We start from the raw sequence: 19,153 nt of genomic DNA, 5'->3' as shown, positions 1-19,153 counted from the left end.
GCTCTGCACTCAGCAGGGAATCTGCTTGGGATTTTCTCTCCCTCTCCCTCTGGGCCTCCCTTCACCCTACACTAGCTCTTGCACTCTCTCTCTCAAATAAATAATAAATAAATAAATCTTTAAAAAATTATTGTACTGAATGCTGAAGAGGATTTGGTGAAACTTGTATACCTACATTGTTAATTGGTATTAACACTACTTTCTCTTATTATGCAAGTTCTCAAACACAAGCAAAAGTAGGAAGAATAGTTATAACCAACCCAAGTACAACCATAGCCTACATTAAAAAATTAAGATATTTTCATACTTTATCTCTCCCAATTTGTATAATAATTTCAAAACAAATCCCAGAAATCATGTCGTTTCCCTCTACATAATTCAAATATGCATAGTTGAAAACAAATGGCAAATTTCTTTACATAACCACCTTGCCATTATTACACCTAAAAATCTTAAAAATAACTGTGTATCAGTTGAGGCTCAGTCCATCTTCAAATGTCTCCAATTATCTGAAGAATATTTTGACAATAATGTTGACATTAATACATTACAATATGAAGCAATATGTAGTGAGTCCCTTAAAAATGTTTCTTTGAGCTAGTCTGGCTATTCTAAGTTTTATCATAAAGAAAAATTAAAAAGATGATACAGGAATGATATTTATTAAAGAATTATTCATATTGATGAGAAATTGCAAACAACTCAAATATATAATATATGAGTCATGGTATACTCTGGAAAACACACTCCTCATCAATAGTGGGAAATTAGAGTAGGAGAGCAATTACAAAAGTGTTGGGATATGAAGCAGTTCACACATCAGCAACAGCAGAAAACCTCTACCACCCCTACTGGGGAAGGGGAAAGGGGGAAAGAAAGTGGTATAGTACCTGAGCCACATCAGGAAGGATGTTTGAAGAGGCCAGGACCAGAGAGACACAGCCATTGCTGGGATATCCTCTACATGTGGGCGTGGGTGGGGGAATCTCTGGCTTCTCTCTTTCTCCTTTCCATCATTCTCCTTTGAATGTCTCCTCTTGGCTAGATCCAGCCAGAAGCCAGAGGCAAGGGATGCTGGGAGTGAAGTTTTCAAGTCAGCTCTCTGTGGGATAGAGCTGCCTCCTTAACCTCCCTACTGGGAGCCCAGTCGGGTTTGGGAAAGTCAGCAAATGGATCTGAGAGCAAAAAGCATAAGTCGGGCACATCAACAAGGGCCCTAAAATCCTTCCAGAAAAAGATTAGGGCTAAAAATATACAACAAAAAGATAATTACTGACTTATGACACATCCACCCAGTGTGTTCCTTGACCATTAAGTTTATAAATATGAAGATTGAGTAGCAATATATAAAATACTTATGTTGAATTATACTACATTGTTATCTTTCTTTACTTTTTCTTTTTATACCAACTATCACTATGTAAAATAAAAAATAAATCTATTTACCATGTTTATTGTTTTTTAATAGCTTACCCCTGCTACAAAGTTAGTTCTGTGAAGGGGAAAATTTTTTTTTTGCTTTTTTTGTTTGTTTATCTTAAGTGAACAGTGCCTGAAACATAGTAGGTGGTAAGTCAATATTGTTAGTATGAATAAAGTGATGTGAAGTAAGGAAAATACAACACCCACTTTATAAGGTTGTAAAAGTTAAATGAATTGGGATCACTAGCACATGGTAAATACTTAGTGTACTTAGTCAATTTCACCTAGGTAGGAGAGAACAGGTAGAGAAGGAAAAGCTGAAAATCCACTGGACTATAGTATCTATCTTCATAAAAAGACTCACCCCAAAAAGGAAGATAGAAAAATCACCATTATAATCCCAAAGAATCAATGTGGTGTGAGGAGCAGAAGCCTGGACATGTAATTGGCCCTGCCACTTACTAGCTCTGTGCCCTTGGTCAATTTACCTAACCTCTCTGGGTAGTATTTTCCTTATCTATAGAGTGAGAACAACAATAATACCTGTCTCACTAGGTTGTATAAACGCTGCCCAGCACAGGGCTTGGCACATACTGGATGCTCAGTAATGCTGCTTTCTTTTTTGCGGCTTGCCCAGCCTTCCTTCCTCCAGGCTGGAGCTGTCCGGAGTGCTGAAGACATCCTCCCTCCTTCCCTCCCTCAGTTCCTTTCTCCTTCATTCTCTCCTTCCTTTCTCTGCTTGGCTCCCCAGAGCCCTAGCATCTAAATAGATTGAATTTTCCAAGTGGCTTCTTCAGGCCCCTGAAGGGGACAGGGAGGAAATGAGCCATATATGAGGCGCTCCTTGGGCAAGAGCCCTGGGAAGCTGACAGGCCACTGAAGCTGGAGTGTTAACTGTGGGGATTGTGGTGGGAATGGGGGCTCCCCAGGTCAGAGCCAACTTGACATCTGAGACCCTGGCACAACAACCTTAGGATCCACAATGAGATGGTGAGTCAGTCCAAATGGCACAGCATAGCAGCTGGGAAGACAAGAATGGCCAGGCTGGGGGCAGGGGTGGTGTGGGGTCCAGTCATGAGGATGACCCTTGGCTATAGGAGCTAAAGGAACCCTGGCTCTAACAGGAATCCTCCATCTTCCTTCCTTGTGTTCCCATTACTTTTTAATTTTGCTCATTTGTCTTTTAATGCAGCCAAAGGCATCTTTCTCTTTTTGAATTATGATACTATGAGTTGACTAATTCCATGGGCTTGGCTCTATGAGCCAAGAAATCTGTGCCTATTCATCAGCATCCATCTCCTAGAGTCTAAAAATACAAATGGTTTTCCCTAGGAGGGTGTTGAATTAACCCATTGTGCTGGAGGCGGAAGCACTGACAGCTCACACACTCCTGGGGGAAGGGCTGGGAGATATGGCCAACTTCAGAGACAAAAACCACTCATTTCCTGATTTTTACTGACAAAGAGAGCATTAGAGCTGAAGGATCTTTGGAGACCTACACATCTAAACTAAGTCTTCCTTGTACAGATGGGAAAATCAAGGCACAGAAAGAGGTGTGGACTCTTGTTCCAAACGTCAGCAGCAGAGCTGAGCTAAAAGTAGCTCTGGGCCTGAGTCTACTCTGAGTCCCTGCATGCCATCAGCTGCAGGATTCCTGGGATGCTGAGTGTAGCCAGCAGGACTGTGTGCCATGGGAGCCTGCTCCTGATTTTTGGGACTAAAGGAAATCCATATGCCTTCTGTACCTCAGTTTCTCCATCTGTACATAGAGGAGTTGGTTTAAGTACTTAGATCTTCAAGGATCCTTCAGTTGTGATATTCTAGGCGTTTGATAAAAAGTTGATTTTTGTCTTTGGTTGGGAGATAGGAAGCCAAGCTCCAGTCCCAACACAGTCCTAACTTTTGGCAAGAGCTTAGACGTATTGCTGTTCCCTCGGAGTCAATTTTCTGCTCCAGAAAAGAGGGTAAAAGGTTTCTTCTTGGGGTGTCTGGGAGGACAAGGCAAAGTAGTGGATCACAGGTGCTTTGGAAAGTACAAATTAGGGGGAGAGGTGGCTGTCATTAGCATCAGGCATATATGCTGACGTTTCCAACCGGAAACAATTAGCTCTCTGTGAGCCCAGAACAAGCCCAGCTGCTCAGAGGGGTTCATCCCGAGGGGTGGGGATGCTAGGAGACCACTTGGTGCATCATAGCAGAAGAGGAGGGAGGGCACAGAGCGTGCTCCTCAGAGGCTTGCAGGAGAGCAGCCTTCCCCAAGTCACTGAGTCCTGAGCTGAGAGAACAGCAGCATCACAGGCCTGAAGAGCTCGAGGTTGGCTAGCACTGCAACCCGGCTACTTTCACAGACAGGGAGGCGGAGGCCTCAAGGAGGGCAGGGGCAGGACTGGGGCTGAAACTCAGGCCTCCACCTCGCAGTCCAGCTCTCTCTACACCATACTAACCTGCTGCTCCTCAAAGATCTCAAGATGGTGATGATCATGGCGATGACAGTGCTGGTGATGATGATAACTATTCCACATAGTAAGTATCCACTTACTTCCATTTAGCGAGTACTACTTACTACTTCTTACCTCCCTACCATTGTAGGTACTCTACGCATTTTAGTCTTTGGCACAATATCTGCCAGATAGCTATTGTCGTCTGCACTTTACTGATGAGAAAATGGAGGCCAGAGAAGTTAAGCATCTCATCCAGGGTTAGGGACAAGGGAGTGATAAAATCAGGGCTTATTCCTCTGTATGATTCCAAGGAACTTCTTATTCCTCTGCACTGAACATAATATCTTTTTTAAAAATTATTTATTTATTTGAGAGAGAGCGAGAGCATGAGCAGAAGGGGCAGAGGGAGAGGGAGAGAGACTCTCCAGTGGGCACTGAGCTCACACAGGGCTCAATCTTGTAACCCTGAGATCATGACCTGAGTCAAAACCAAGAGTTGGATGCTTAACCTACTGCGCTAGTCAGGTGCTCAGGAATAAAATTTCTAAAGACCTCCTCTGCACAGACCATTGTTATTGGCATTGAGAAGGCATCCCCTTACTCTCCTGACCTGCACTTCCAAGTATAGGCTGCTTCCAGCCTGCCTCCTCTGGAAAGCCCTCCATGAGCTCACAGTACCTCTCTACTGGTCCTGCCTACTGCCTGCACTTGTGGTCAGCTCTTCATTTGGCTGGAAACTACCTCCCTATCGGCCTGGCAATTTCTTAAGGGTGAGATTGGATTTTACACCTTCCTGGGGCACCCATAGTGGAAGGCTGCTGGCTGCATGAGGGAGGTGGGATGACTTGGCTGAGTGCCATGGATCGGGAATGGGCCACAACAAGGCTGTTGGCAGAGGCTAAGCAGAAGTGGTAGGGCTTCAGGGTGGACATCAAAGTCGGGGACAGTAGGATGGAGTGGGGCTGCTCTAGTCTGAATATCCTTGTCAAGGAGGTCCTGCATGGGTTGGAGGATGCATTGGAGAGACTTGTCCTTATCCTGTCTCTCCGCCAACTCCATTCATCTCCCCTAGTTTCCTCACCTGTACAGTGAAGATAGAAAGATCGTTGTCTGAACAGGGCCGAGGGGATTAGAGATGGGACTGCGCATGTGCATTGTAAACCCACTTGCTGCAAACACGATGAGGTCCCTGCCCGTATCCAGGCCCTGGTAGCACTACAGAGCCCCAGAGTCCAGCAGAGTCAAGTGCTGTGGGATGGTGCTGGGCTGGAGGGGAAGGGCAGGGGCAGGCTCAGAAGGGCACCCGAAGAACTAGCCCACCTGGGATGATGAGTGCAGGAAACAAATCATAGGTTGAGAAAAGCAGGATTTATTGAACACCTAAGGACCAGAGATTATGCTAAGTCATCACATAAAGTAGGCTTTGTTTTCCACATTTTTACAGGAATAGGGAATGAGACTCAGAAACCTCAGGGATTGGTCTAGGGCAAGAAGGATGGGAAGCAGTGAGCCAGGGCTGGCACATTCTGAGTCCAGAGCCTGAACTTCAGCCCAGGACTGTGCGTGGGCATCACCAGGCTGTGAGACAGTCTCAGAGAGGATGTTAGGCCCCTCGAGTGGGGGCAGCAGGGGATGTCTTCAGATATGATGGGCCCAAATCCCTCATATTATCAATGAGGAGGCTGAGATTCTGGGGGAAGGTGCTGTCTGCTTCAGAATCATGCAGGGAGTAATGGCAGAAAATGCTAGAAAGCAACTTTATTCTTGTCCCTTTTTCCCAGGACTAGAGGGAGGCTTGTACCCTGAAGGTTGGTACTGGATGCTGCCACATGGGAAGATGTGCCTGCCTTGCCAGGGCCCATGGGGGTCCACGTTCAGTCATCTGAGGACAGCATTTTTCCGTCCTCTTCTCTCTGTGGTGCTTTGGGGTGCTCTTCTGTGGGCCGGCTCCCTCCCTGATCTGGCCCAGGGGGCAGGGACCTTCACCTTAGGGGTGCTGGGTCCCTGGGACTGTGACCCCATCTTTGCCCAGGCCCTCCCCAGTGTGGCTGCCCAACTGGCTGTGGACCAAGCCAACCAGGACTCCTCCCTGGTGCTGGGCTCAAGGCTGGTTTCCGTGGTCCTTCCCACAGGCTGTGACACCCCTCACGCCCTGGCCACATTTCTGGCCCACAAGAATACCATAGCTGCTTTTGTGGGTCCCGTCAATCCTGGTTACTGCCAAGCAGCAGCCCTGCTGGCCCAAGGCTGGGGCAAGACCCTCTTCTCTTGGGCGTGCGGAGCTCCGGAAGGAGGAAGTGAGCTGGTGCCCACCTTGCCTTCTGCTGCCCATGTGCTGCTGTCTATCATGAGACACTTTGGCTGGGCTCACGTGGCCATTGTGTCCTCCCACCAGGACATCTGGGTGGCCACAGCCCGGCAGGTGGCCATGACTCTCAGGACACATGGGCTGCCTGTGGGGTTGGTGACCTCTCTAGGACCTGGAGAGCAGGGGGCCACGGAGGTCCTGGAGCAGCTCTGCAGCGTGGATGGCCTGAAAAGTAAGTGTACATGGGTGCCTTCCTCCCGCGGGCAACAGGGCCTCATATGGCCGCTGATGGGGAGTTTTCTCTGCCTCAGACACTGGCCTGAGCACTTGATGACAGCCCTGCGTTTAATCTCACAGCAGCTCTGTGAGCTAGTCCTGTGGAGCTCTGCACTTTGCAGCTCAGAGAAGGTATGTAACTTGCCCAAGTCACACAGCTGGCAAGCCGTGCAGTCAGATTTTGAGCTCTGATTCAAGCTCTGTGGAGTGGGAGCCAAAAGCTTTCTCGCTTCCTGCCTGGTAAACTGAGGGAAATGAGAATGTAGCAGTATTTGAGCCCAGGAAGGCAGCTAGAGTCAGAATCACTTTTTTCTTAAGATTTTATTTTTAAGTAATCTCTATACCCAACACAGGGCTGGAGTTTACAACCTGGAGATTAAGAGGTGCATGCTCCACTTACTGAGCCAGCTGGGTGGCCTGATAAATCTCTTCTTGCATTTATCAAGTCCCTGCTGTGCTGAGTGCTGGGTCGCATGGGTGAACAGGACAGACAAGGGGGAGGGTCTCTGGGGAGACTATCTAATAGAGACACAGGTATATAAGCAGGTGGTTATGACAGAGAGGTCAAGGCCGTCCAAGGGAATAGAGCTTGGAGAATCAGAGGAGGAATAGAGCTGGGCCCTGGAGGTCTCAGGAGGTAGCAGAGGAAAGTGTTTTCTGAAACCCCCAACTGTGTCCTCCATCTGAGCGAATCAAAGCCGTTGCACGGGGAGGGTGGGTGGGCGGCCCCCGAGCTGGTGTGGCCGCATCCGGAGCTCCTGCCAGGTGGGCAGTGAGACCTGGCCCCAGTGAGCCTGCTGCCCATGAGGAACAGGACCTCGCTTCTCTGAGCCCTGGTTTTCCAGCAGGTGAAATGGGGATAATGACACCTCTCTCGCAGGGTCATGAGCAGCAGATGCTGAGCACTTTGTAAACACTTTATTCAGCCACATTGAGTGCTACTCGGGGCCAGAGCCTGGCTAGGAGCCTAGGGAGGTGGAGGGGAGAGGGTGCCCAGGGAGCTGGACGGGAGCCGCTTTACTCTGGGGGAGGGAGGGCTTCACAGAGGAGGTGGCACCAGGGTAGGGCCTGAGAAGAAGTTGATGGCAGGCGGCAAGGAAGAGGAAGGTGTTCCAGGCAAAGGGCTAGAGAAAAGGAATGGAGGAAACATGTTGATGGGACTAGGAAAATGGACAGCTCAGTTCTGTGTGGCCAGAGCACGGTGGCAGGAGGTGGAGGACACCTCATCAGACTCCTCCTCCACCCCTGCTGCAGGTTATTGAGTTCCAACCAAATTGGGGGCTTTCGGGGGCCAGGAGTCAGACTGGTTCAGGACACATTCCCTGAGGTTGGATTGCCAGAGTCTCATTCCTGGCCCCACCTCCTACCAGCTGTGTGACCTCCGGCAACTCACTGAACCTCTCTGTGCTATAGTGTCCTCATCAGTGACCTGAGGCTAATAAACCCCCTCCATCATAGGGTTGTGGAGATGAGAGGCCTACAGCACATAAGGGGCTTACAATAGTGCCCAGCATCAGTGACCACCGCTTGCCATCAGTGTGGAACTTGCCCAGTCCATGCTTCCTCCCGGATGTGGCCACCAGCTTTCCTTTGTGGCCAACTGCAGAACAGCTCCCCCAACTTATAAAACAAAGGCTTTTTTGGGGTTAGAAGCCAGAACAAGCACAAGGCAGAAGAGTTGGGGCAAAGGAAGCCCTGGTTCTGTTTCTTCCCAGTCTTAGTGAGTGAGTCTCTGAGGGTCCTCCCTGCTAAGCCAGGACAGGGAGCAAGTGGCTCGTGGTCCGTGGCCCACACAGCATCCAGAGGCTCCGCAGAGCTCAGGGCTCCAGGCTCTGACTCCCACATGACCAGAGGGCCTCAGGCACCAGCAGGGGAACCCCTAGCCTTCCTTGGTGGCTCCGTTTCCCTGGATTTCCTAGAGAAGGGGATTGCAGTAGGAACCTGGACCATGGCCAAGGTGAGTGGTGACCCTTTGTTGGGTGAGGCTGTAGCCCTGGCCAGGGACCCAAGTGGAGAAGAGAGGAAAGACCCAGGGGATCTCTACCTGGGAGAGGTGTGTGAGGCCCTTGCCTTGGACAGGGGCTCTCTTCTGTCCTGGGTGCCTGGGGACAAAACTGGCTGCCTTATCACCAAGGCCATATCTCCTTCACTAAGGTAAAGAGCAATGTGTTCATGGTAGGGGAGTGGACCTGAGAGCCATGAGCAGCTCTCCAGGGCCACAAACCTTGGGCTTCAGGGAAGGCCTGCAAGGTAAGCCTGCCGCTTCTACCCCTAGTTGTGGTGCTGTGCATGCACTCGGCGCTCCTGGGGGGCTTGGAGCAGACTGCCCTGCTAAGCCGAGCGTGGGCCCAGGGCCTAGCAGATGGGAGGCTGGTCTTCCTGCCCTACGATACCATGCTCTTCGCCTTGCCCTACCGCAACCACTCCTACCTGGCCCTTGGCAACAGTGGGCCCCTGCAGGAGGTCTATGATGCGGTCCTCACCATCAGCCTGGAGTCTGACCCTGTGGACAAGGCCTTTGAAGCTGCCAAGGCCAGTGGAGAAGTGGCTGCCCACCTGGAGCCAGAGCAGGTAGGTCAGTACCGGCCCTCACAGGGCCCAGGGTGTGGGGCTGCAAGCAGGTTACGTGCATTTCTCACCCACTCTAGGCCTTCTTGGCCTTGGCCAGCCAACCACCTGGCCAACCAGTCCCACCTCCACTGTGGGTACATGACCTGTCCCTTGTCGGACCAAGTGTCTCTCCCTAGTCCCTAGATATATGTTCTCCAACTCTCTCTCTCTTTATCTCTTTCTCTCTCTCTCTCTCTCTCTCTCATGTCTATGTGTGTGTGTGTGTGTGTGTGTGTGCGTGTGTTCAGGCATGTGTGTGTCTATTAATTGCTCTCGGCCTGCTTTGTCAACTTTCCTTCTCTTGTGACTTTATGCTTCTATTTTTCTATCTCCAACTCAGTGCCCGGAATTTTCATTTCTGGCCCAGCTGTTCTTCTTCTCTCAGACACTGTCCCTTGTCTTCCTCTGCATCTGCCTAGCAAATTGTGCAGATGGGTAGGAGAGATATTGGGGTGTGGGAGAATGGGAAATTTTTCCGGAGTCACTGCTATAAATCTGAGGAGTGCCAGTGGTGGGGGTGTGGGTGCTGGCTCAGCTTTGATGTATAAGACTCAGCTGCTTAAGTCCCTCCTGGGATGTCTATTTCTTGGTGACAAGAAGGAAACAGTGTCTGGAGGTGGTGACAGGGATGCAGATGCTGATGGAGGGCCTTAGAACCAGCCATTCATCTGACAGACGTGAACTGAGTCTTTCTGCTGTGCCCCTGGGCCAGGCATCAGGAACACAGTGATGGATAAGACAGCCCTGGCCTTCAGAGAGCTTCCATTATATTGGGGCAAACAGATAATACCCAAGCAACCATATAGCCAAATTCAAATCACAATAATGTTGCCAAAAAAATTAAACGGGATTAAATAACAGAGAGTGGTCGGGATGGAATAGTGGGTAACAAGCTTTATAACAGGCAGGGATGTCCACTGTGAGGAGGTGACACTTGAGCTGAGTCCTGAATGGGAAGGAGCAGGGAGGTGAAGATCTGTGTGAGAGTGACCAGGCAGGGCAAGTGTCAGGTGTAAAGGCCTGGGGGCAGAGTGAGCTTTGGAGGCTAGAGGAACAGGCAGAGGGCATGGAGAGGCTGGATTGTCATGAAAGGTGGGAACAGGGGTCTGAGATGAGCTTGGGGCCAAGCCATGTGAGGCATTGTATGCCAGGGTAGGGAGTCTCAACTTATAAGTGAAACGGGAAACCATCAACAGGTGTTAAGTATGAAATCATTTGATTTATGTTTTTGAAAAAGATTTTTTTGAGAGAGAAAGAGAGTACAAGTGGGAGGGGCAGAGAGAAAGGAAGGGAGAATCTGAAGCAGACTCTGTGCTGAGCACAGAGCCTGACCCAGGGCTCCATCCCACAACCCTGAGATCATGACCTGAGCCAAAACCAAGAGTCGGCCACCCAACTGACTGTGCCACCCAGGAGCCCCTAGATTTATGTTTTTTTAAAAAAAATTCTTTGGTTGCCTGAATGTTTTGAAGAGACCCAGATGAAGCAAGGAGGCCTTTAGGAGTTTCCTGTGTGGGCTGGGTGAGCAGTGAGGGAGCAGAGGGGGTGAGGAGTCAATTGGGTTGGCAATAAATTCTGAAATAAAACCAAAAAGATTCAAAGATGAACTGGACAAGAGAAAGAGAGGAATTGGGAATCAAACCTAGACTTGAGACACCAGATAGATGGTAGTTCCATTTCCCAAAGTGTGGGAAGAGTGGGGTTTGTGTAGCAGAATCAGAGAGAACCTACCTCAAAGAGGGTTCCAATTCAGACATATCAGGCAGATTTGAGATGCCTGTGAGACATCAGAGTTGGTGGTGGCCTCGGAGACTGTGATACCACTGAGTAGGGGACTGAGGTCTGTGGGACCCCAGAGAGGATTGTGTTGGGGGCCTGGAAGGGGTAATAATCCACCCAATTGCTGCAGGTGGGGCTCAGAGATGTCTGGGAGCCTGTGCAATGGGGTTATAGAGTTGAGGGACCTTCTCTTCCACAGGTGTCCCCGCTCTTTGGGACCATCTATGATGCTGTTGTCCTGCTGGCCCACGCCCTGAACCGCTCTGAGAGCCATGGTGCAGGACTCTCAGGGGCCCGTTTGGGGGACCATACTGGGGCTCTGAATGTGGCTGGCTTTAGCCAGAGGATCCGGACAGATGAGAAGGGCAGGAGGCTGGCTCAGTATGTCATTTTGGACACAGATGGTCGGGGAAGCCAGCTGGTCCCCACTCACATTCTGGACACAGGCACATGGCAAGTGCAGCCCCTGGACAGGGCCATACACTTTCCAGGAGGGGCCCCTCCGGCACGTGACTCCAGCTGCTGGTTTGACCCCAAAATGCTATGCGTGAGAGGTAATTCACCATTCATCTATCCATTCATCTCTCCGTCCATCCATCCATCCATCCATCCATCCACCCAACCAATGCATTTTCCTCTTCCTGGAGTGCTCCCCATCTTGCCTGGTTAAATCTTACTTGTCTTACCTGTTAGGGCTGAAGGCCCCTCCTTTGTGCTCCCCACAGCACGTGAGTGAATTGCTTTATGTTCATAGGGTGTGTGTCCTATGCTGAGAAGGACCAGTGTCATCTGTTCCCCAGACTCATGAAGCTACATTCACCCAATTGTTTCTTTGCACCTTCTCTTCCACAAATACTGCTGGAGGACCTCCCAAGTCTCAGGCACTGTGCACAGCCCCAGGGCTCTAGGAGTGAATGAAAAGATGTCCCTGCCCCCATAGAGCTGATGTACTTGAAGACCAGCCCCAGAGCCTGCTTTCCAGGGGCTTCGGTCTGGTGGCAGAGACAGGGACAGCTGAAAACAACATAACACAGTGTGATCAGAGCTATGAATAGGGAAGCCAGGGTGATGGGAGGCTGAGCAGCAGCACTGGCCCCAGGATGGGCCTTATCTCAGGGATCCAAACACGGTGACTTACACTGTAGCCCAGGATTGTCATGATCATCCCCAATACAACTGATCAGCCACCATGGATTGAGAGAACAGACGGCAGCGGCATTGGAGCAAATGTACTTACGGTTACAGCTCAGTGCTGCTGCCGACCAGCTGTGTGACCTTGGGCAAGTTGCATACCCTCTCTAGGTCTCCATCTCTGATACATAAATAGGAACAAAGACCTAGCACCCTCAACCACCTGTCCTTGCACGAGGGGCAAGGCCGAGTCCAGGAGCAGGTTCTGTCTCCTTGTACTTCAAGGAGACAGAACGAGCTGTGTGGTCAGGTGTTCTCAGTGAAAACCACTCCCCCAGGTGACACCTGGGAACCCTGGGGACCGGCTGGACTGTCCTATCCAGGGCTGGCTTCTCTGCTGCCTGAGTCTCAGGGTTCTTTTGGCAAGAGGATATGCCACGTTCTTTGTTTTATCTGATTCTCTTGAAATATTAACCTTAGAGATTCATTCATTCGTTCACGTCTCCTCTCAGCCCAAGCCATATTCCTTGACTCCCATTGGCAACAAGATTCCTTGAAACAGCGTCCATGCTAAGTGGATTAAATGTCACTTCCCCTCTTCTCTTCAATCTTCTCCACTGACTCTGTCCACCATTCTCTTAACAGGAGCAGCCATATGGAGGCCACCAATGGCCTCCATGGGGCTGAGGCCTAGGGCCAACTGTCATGTCAGTCTTTGCCTTGCTTGGCCAGGGCCAGGGAGAGCTCAGCTCCACTGCTCATGCCACTTCTCAGTCACCTTTTCTGTCCTCCTACAGTGCTGACCTGTTACCACCGACTCCTGTGGGCTCGGTGCTTTGAGCCTTTCTGCATTCTCTCTGCGCTCGCTCCCTTGGCAACTTATCCATTCTTATGGTCCCAGGTTGACATCTCCATCCTTGTTAGCGCCTGAACTCCATATCTCCCCAATCTCCTACTTGACAGTAAAGAGCTACCTGGAGGTCTAGTAGGCATCTCAAACTTGATGTTGTCTGAAACTGAACTCCTGATCTGCCCCCAACCTGCCTCCCACCATCTTCCCCATTGCAGGTAATGGCACCCCCAACCTCCCAGAGGCGCAGGAGCCCTCTGTCTCCTCATACCCCACATCCAGTGGGTCAACATACCCTGGGGGCTCTATCTTTAGAATTTGGCCAGAAGCAGAGCCGTTCATCATTCACTGCCCCCACCCTGGACCAGGCCCCTGACATCTCTTGCTGGATTATACCCTGTTACCCCTGGTCCTTGTACAACCTGGCAGGTTGGAGGATCCTTTAGAAACATAATCAGGTCTGACACTCTCCCAGCAGAACCTGCAGAGGCTTGGCCTTGCCTGGAGTTAAGCAGGAGTCCTGGCCTCAAGCTTCACAGCACCCTGGCCCCCTGGGCTCCTTGGCATGTCTTCTGCTCTGCTCTGCCCTCACGTGATCACACCAGGCTGCTCCTGCTTCAGATCTTGGCATTTGCTGCCATCTAGGCCTGGAATGCTTTTCTGCCACATACTGTGTGCTGGCTCCCTCCAGAAAGACTCAGAGCTTACCCCCTCGGACCCGGGGTGAGAGCCAGATTGGTGCTCTGGTTAGAAGCCCAGATGCCAGAGAAAAACTGCCACTGGGTTTGAACCCAGGCTCTGCCACTCATAGACAGTAACTTCTCTCTGTTTTCATCTTCTGTTTTCAACTCCTCTGTTTCAAAATTGTGATCATGACCATGCCTACTTCCAGAGGTCATTGTGCAGAATAACTGAAATGAAATACATAATATCCTCAGAATACGTGCTTAATGCAATACAATAGTATAATAGGATTGCAGGGTATTCACTGCTATTATTATGATGGCGTTAACTCAGATTGGGGCCTCAGCAGGGGGCAGACAGCAGTGCACCAGGGAAGGGAGGAGGCATGGAAGGAAGAAGGGATGGCTCCCTTCCTGTGGCAGCAAGAGGGCTGGGCATTTAGCTTCCTTGGCAGCCTAAGCTGAGGCCAGGGTTGCCTGAGCAAAGTAGCCCTCCCAATCTTGCCCAGTGATCCTTAGCAGACTCTTTACATCCAGCTCCTGACACGAGGGCTGGAGACTTGGATTCAGTGTAAGGAGGGCTCTCCTAACAGTCAGAGTGAAGGACAATGAGACTGGCTGCCAAAACAGGTAGTGAGTGGCCCATCACAGCATGGATGTAAGAAGTAGGACAGCAATTGACTGGGTTACAAAATTTTTATTCAGTACCTGCCTTGTCCAGGCCCTGTGTTGGGTGCCAGGGACAGTGTGGCGAATAAGACACAGGCCCTGGTATCCAGCTACTCTGTCTAGTAGGAAGGGACCTGATAAGCCAACAGACAAAAGACCATAGTATGATCAGGACTGTAAAGGGATCTGGGCAGGATCCATGGGGACCTGGGGACAGGGAGCCCAAGAGCCCAGCTGGAAGTGCTAGGAATTAGTATCTGTGTGTGATGACCAGGCCACAGATCGGACCTTCCCACTTGGAGGCCGTTCTGAGCCTCATCCCTGGGGAGGGTTTGGATAGGGGTTTGTGCTCCCATTTCCCAGAGGAAGGACAAGGAGTAGGTGCAGGAGCTGGGGGAATGGGGTTGCCCTCCTTGTGTGGTTGTTACTGTTAGGACTCACATGCGCCCTGCTTCCGCCACAGATGTGCAGCCCCCGGGCAGCCTCATCGCTTTTGCCCTGGCCTGTATCCTGGTACTGGCCGGCGGGGCCCTCACTTGCCTCATCAGGTGAGACTCTGCCTGTACGGGAGCCTCATCCTTCCCTACCCCACAGGGGTAGGGACAGTCTTGGCAACCTGCAGGAGGCTTTCCTACCCTCCAACCCAGGACCTCAGGACCACCCAGCACTCCTGTCCATCCTAGAGCCTCCCTCAGGGCCCTGTGGAGGCTGGGGTGCCTCTAGGAAAGGTCTATTTGAAAGTTGGGGAAGAAGCCTGGGACCTTAGACAAGACTGTCCCTCCCTGAGGGCAATGAGGGCTTGACCACGATGACTCCCTGGGCCCTTTAGCATTGAAAACAATTCTTCCTGGGTCTGAGCCCCAGCCACAACTGGGAGGGGTTGCACTCCGCCCTCAGCCCTCACCCCAGGCTCTGACTCCCCAGGAACCTTCCCAGGCAGTTTGGGAACTTCCAGGCTAGGGACCAGCAGGCATATCAGGTAAGGGGCCGAGCCCAGAACTGAGGTCAAGGCCTCTGCAGGAGGCAGTGCTCAGCGGTGCCATCCCAGCCCAGTTTGGGACTCCCGGGGAGACAGGAAGAGAACTCTGGATCAGCGTAGGTCCAAGGGGCCAGATCAAAGTGGAATGGCGTGTGTGCCATCCCTCCATCCTGTACTTTCTCTTGCCTCCAGATTGGGCATCCAACAGCTGCGGCTGGTGCGGGGCCCCCACCGGATCCTGCTGACAGCCCAGGAGCTCACCTTCATCCATCGGCCCCCGAGCAGACGGGTAGGCGGGGCAGGCCTGGGGTTGGCTGGGCAAGGCGCTGACCGCACCCTGCTCCAGGGGCTTGACCATGCCTGCCCCCCCTCCAGCGGCTGCACATGGACAGTGTGAGCGATTCAAGGAGTGCGGTGGAAGGTGGGAGCCTGAGGTCGGTGGCCCAGGGGTCAGCAAGGAGCCTGCTAGCTCCCCAGGAACCCACCAATGTGGCCCTGTACCAGGTGAGGGCCTCTGCCACCCATGTCCAGGCCCAAGGAGCTGCAGTCAGTTTGGGAGAAGCTGAGGGAGCCCACAGCCTCTTGGTCTTCCATATGTCATTCTTCCTGTTACGGAGTGAGAAACTGAGGCTTGAAGAGCACCAGTGACTTTCCTGGGTCCCACAGCATATCAGTGGCCTGGGAGGAGTGGGGAAGCAGGACTCCCAGCTCCCAGTTCAGCATGATTTGTGATCTGACCTTGGGAATGGCCAGGCTCTGGCCACTTGGGGCTGGGCAGTCCCAGCATGTGGGCTTCGCTCAGCACCAGGGCCAGCCTGGGTCACCCTCTTGCCTGGTTCAGCAAGGGACAGTGAGATCGCAGGTCCCTGGGGCCCCGAGGTGTGGGGCCACGCACAACCCCAGACAGCCTGTGGGCAGAGCCTCAGCACCAGCTGATAGGGAGGCTGCAAAGTGGGGGATTAGACCCGCAGGATTCTAAAGCTGCTGAGGACACCGCGGCTCCTCGGGTGCTGTGTTCTTAAATTCGACAATCCGCTGGTGCTCTGATTCTCATATTCTGTGACTCAGTAGTTGATGAGCCGGGCTAATCACTCGGGAAGCGGCATGAGGCTCATGCTCCTTCTTTTCCACCTTCTCCCCAGGGAAATCGCATCTCTTTTATTTCTTTGATGCTGAAAGGAGGCTTCCGCGATGTACACAGTGTGTTTTGTCTCTCCTCTGAGTTAGCTGACAGGCTGTGGGTGAGGCTGAGGAGACAGAAAGTCATCAGTGACAGAGCACCAAGGGCTCAGGCTGCAGCCAGCTCTGGGCCAGGTCAGCGAGGACAGAGCCCCGGCCCGCGCTTCCTTCTCTCCCGCCCGCCCCTCCCCTGCAGGCCCTGGGTCACTGAGGCCCGGTCACTTCGCGGGCTTTGGGGTGTTGTGGGTGCCCGAGGCCAGCAGAGTAAAGCTGACCCTGAGACCGGGAGCTAACATGCGCTCCATGCACCCATTGTTAGTTAGCCCTTGGCAGTGTGGGTGGGGCTCTCATCCTCGCTTTACAGAGTTGGAACACGAGGCTCAGAGAACCAAAGTCACTTGTCCGAGGTGACAGAGCCAGACAGTGGCAGAGTTAAGACTGAATTCGGGTCTGTCAGCCAAAGCCAGGCCCCTGGCTTTGCCCCACCAAAGTGAAAGTCTTTGGTTTCTGCTGGCCAGGAGCACACAGAACGGATACATTGATGGGGAAGAAGGAGAGGCCGAGGGACACTGAGGGATTTACCCAAGGTCGCATAGCAAGTAGTGAATTCTTTCTTGTTCTTCCTTGAACAGGGGGAGTGGGTGTGGCTGAAGAGGTTTGAAGCGGGGACTGCCCCGGAGCTGCGGCCCAGCTGCCTCAGCCTCCTGAGAAAGGTAGGGCTGCAGGGGGTGTGGGGAGTGGGTTGTGGAGGGGGTGCTGTCAGGAGACCCCTAGTGGGATGGAGTAGTCCCCACTCAACATAGAAGCTTCTAGTCTCAGCAAGGAGTCCTTCTTCTTCTTTTTTTAAAAAGATTTTATTTATTTGTTCATGAGAGACACACAGAGAGAGGCAGAGACACAGGCAGAAGGAGAAGCAGGCGTCCCACCAACGAGTCCTTCTTATTGTCACAATCACTGTCCCATGGCTGACACCTCAACCACAGTTACATACCATCACTGTCATCCTTACATACCAGCATCCCTAAAGTCACATCACCACCCCAATATGGCCATCACCATGACCACCAGGGGCACCGTCCCTTCTGTCAGTATCATCAATACCCCCGAAGGACCTTATCCTGTGCCCTCCATCCCTCCATCCATATACCCATTTATTTACTGTGTATTGAGCACCCCCTATGTGCCAGGCCATGTTCTAGGTTTGGGGCTACAGCTGAGAAGAATGAGGTTCCTTCCTTCAGGGAGTTTCCACTTACTTGTTATCACTAACCACATAAGCCCCTTCACCCCTGAGATTGCCATCATCCTGAGAGGCACTGTGGGTTAGGGGACATTGCAGAGGATTTGAGTCAGGAAGGTCTCAGGTAGGGACACTTGGGTGGCTTAGAGGTTGAGCGTCTGCCTTTGGCTCACGTCATGATCCCGGGGTCCTGGGATGGAGTCCCACATTGGGCTCCCTGCGGGGAGCCTGCTTCTCCCTCTGCCTATGTCTCTGCCGCTCTCTGTGCATCTCTCGTGAATAAATTAAATAAAATAAATTTAAAAAGAAGGTCCCAGGTAGAAATCTGCCTCCATGAAATGCTTAGCTTTCCTGTAAAATGGAGCTAATTAAGTCCACTCCTGGGGAATCATGAGGTTTAGAGAGAACATATGAAATAACCCAGAACTGTCCCTGGCCAGGAGCGGACCTTTGATAAATGGTGAATTTTATTATTATTATTTCCCATATGACTATCATCTAAAATCAAGTTTGGAAAGATTAAGTGACTAGAGGCGAGGGTAGGCATTTCCCAGTGGGCATCTTGCAACCAGAATGAGTTGATGTTCCTTAAAAGAAAATGTCTTATATGTGGTCAAATTTCCAATTTTGGAAATTGCTTAGGTTAGCCATTGGGCTTTTCAGAATCTTTAATATGCTCTGATTATCTCTGACTGTGTAACAAATTCCCCAAAATGTTGTGGCTTCAAACAACAATCATTTTTATGATATAATTGTGTGGGTTGGAAATTTGGGCAGGGCTCAGCTGAACAAGTCTTTGGTCCTACTTGGCATTGGTTGGGAGTCCCTCAATGGTATTCAGCTTGTAAATGGGCTGTCAGAGGTTGGCAAACTATGGCCTGTGAGCCAAACCAGTTCTACTGTTTGGTTTTATAGAGAAAGCTTTACTGGAACTCATGCTTATTCCTTTACATATTGTCTATGTCAGCTTTTGGCTTTGGATGGCAGAGGTAAGAAGTCTTTGTGACAGAGACAGTATGGGCTTGAAAGCCTAAAATATTTACTAACTGGACTTTTACAGAAGAGTTTGCTGACCTCTGGTCCAGAGGGCCTAAAATGGCTTTACTTACATGCTCGGTTACTCACATGCGTGGCAGGTCATTTGGAAATGCCTGGAAGTCAGGTAGACCTGACTTTCCACTCTGTAGTCCCAGGCCTCTTCACGTGATCCCTCCAGTGTGGTGACTCTGGGTAGAGGGATTGTTTTTTTAAGATTTTATTTATTTATTTGACAGAGAGAGAGAGAGAGAGAGAGACAGCACAAACAGGGGGAGTGGCAGGTAGAGGGTGAGGGGGAAGCAGACTCCCCGATGAGCGAGAAGCCTGATGTGGGGCTTGATCTCAGGACGCTGGGATCACAAACTGAGTTGAAGGCAGGCCCTCCTGGGGAGAGGGACTTCTTACAGTCATTCAGGGTTCCAACAGAGAGGGCTCCAAGAGACAGGAAATAGAAGCTGCCAGTGTCCTAAGAACCAGACCCAACATGCACAAGATCACTTCCACCATGTTCTGTTGGTCACGGTCATCACAGAGCTCACTCATATTCA

The 19,153-nt window shown here is 51.2% G+C and overlaps 1 protein-coding gene across 1 annotated transcript in view; it reads left to right on the top strand.

The window, feature by feature from the left end:
* Positions 1–3,890: 3,890 nt before the first annotated feature.
* LOC140615331 (guanylate cyclase D-like) overlaps positions 3,891–19,153 on the top strand; it is a 40,070-nt gene continuing 24,807 nt past the window's right edge. The window contains exons 1-8 of the mRNA XM_072795232.1: positions 3,891–3,945; positions 5,645–6,403; positions 8,723–9,018; positions 11,036–11,390; positions 14,633–14,717; positions 15,341–15,437; positions 15,524–15,652; positions 16,960–17,040. Coding sequence (XP_072651333.1) covers positions 3,891–3,945; positions 5,645–6,403; positions 8,723–9,018; positions 11,036–11,390; positions 14,633–14,717; positions 15,341–15,437; positions 15,524–15,652; positions 16,960–17,040 — 1,857 coding nt within the window. The remainder of the gene's footprint in view (positions 3,946–5,644; positions 6,404–8,722; positions 9,019–11,035; positions 11,391–14,632; positions 14,718–15,340; positions 15,438–15,523; positions 15,653–16,959; positions 17,041–19,153) is intronic.

The sequence above is a fragment of the Canis lupus genome, chromosome 23, assembly GCF_048164855.1.
Source record: "Canis lupus baileyi chromosome 23, mCanLup2.hap1, whole genome shotgun sequence".
NCBI lineage: Eukaryota > Metazoa > Chordata > Mammalia > Carnivora > Canidae > Canis > Canis lupus.
This window is presented reverse-complemented; position numbering and strand designations above follow the sequence as displayed.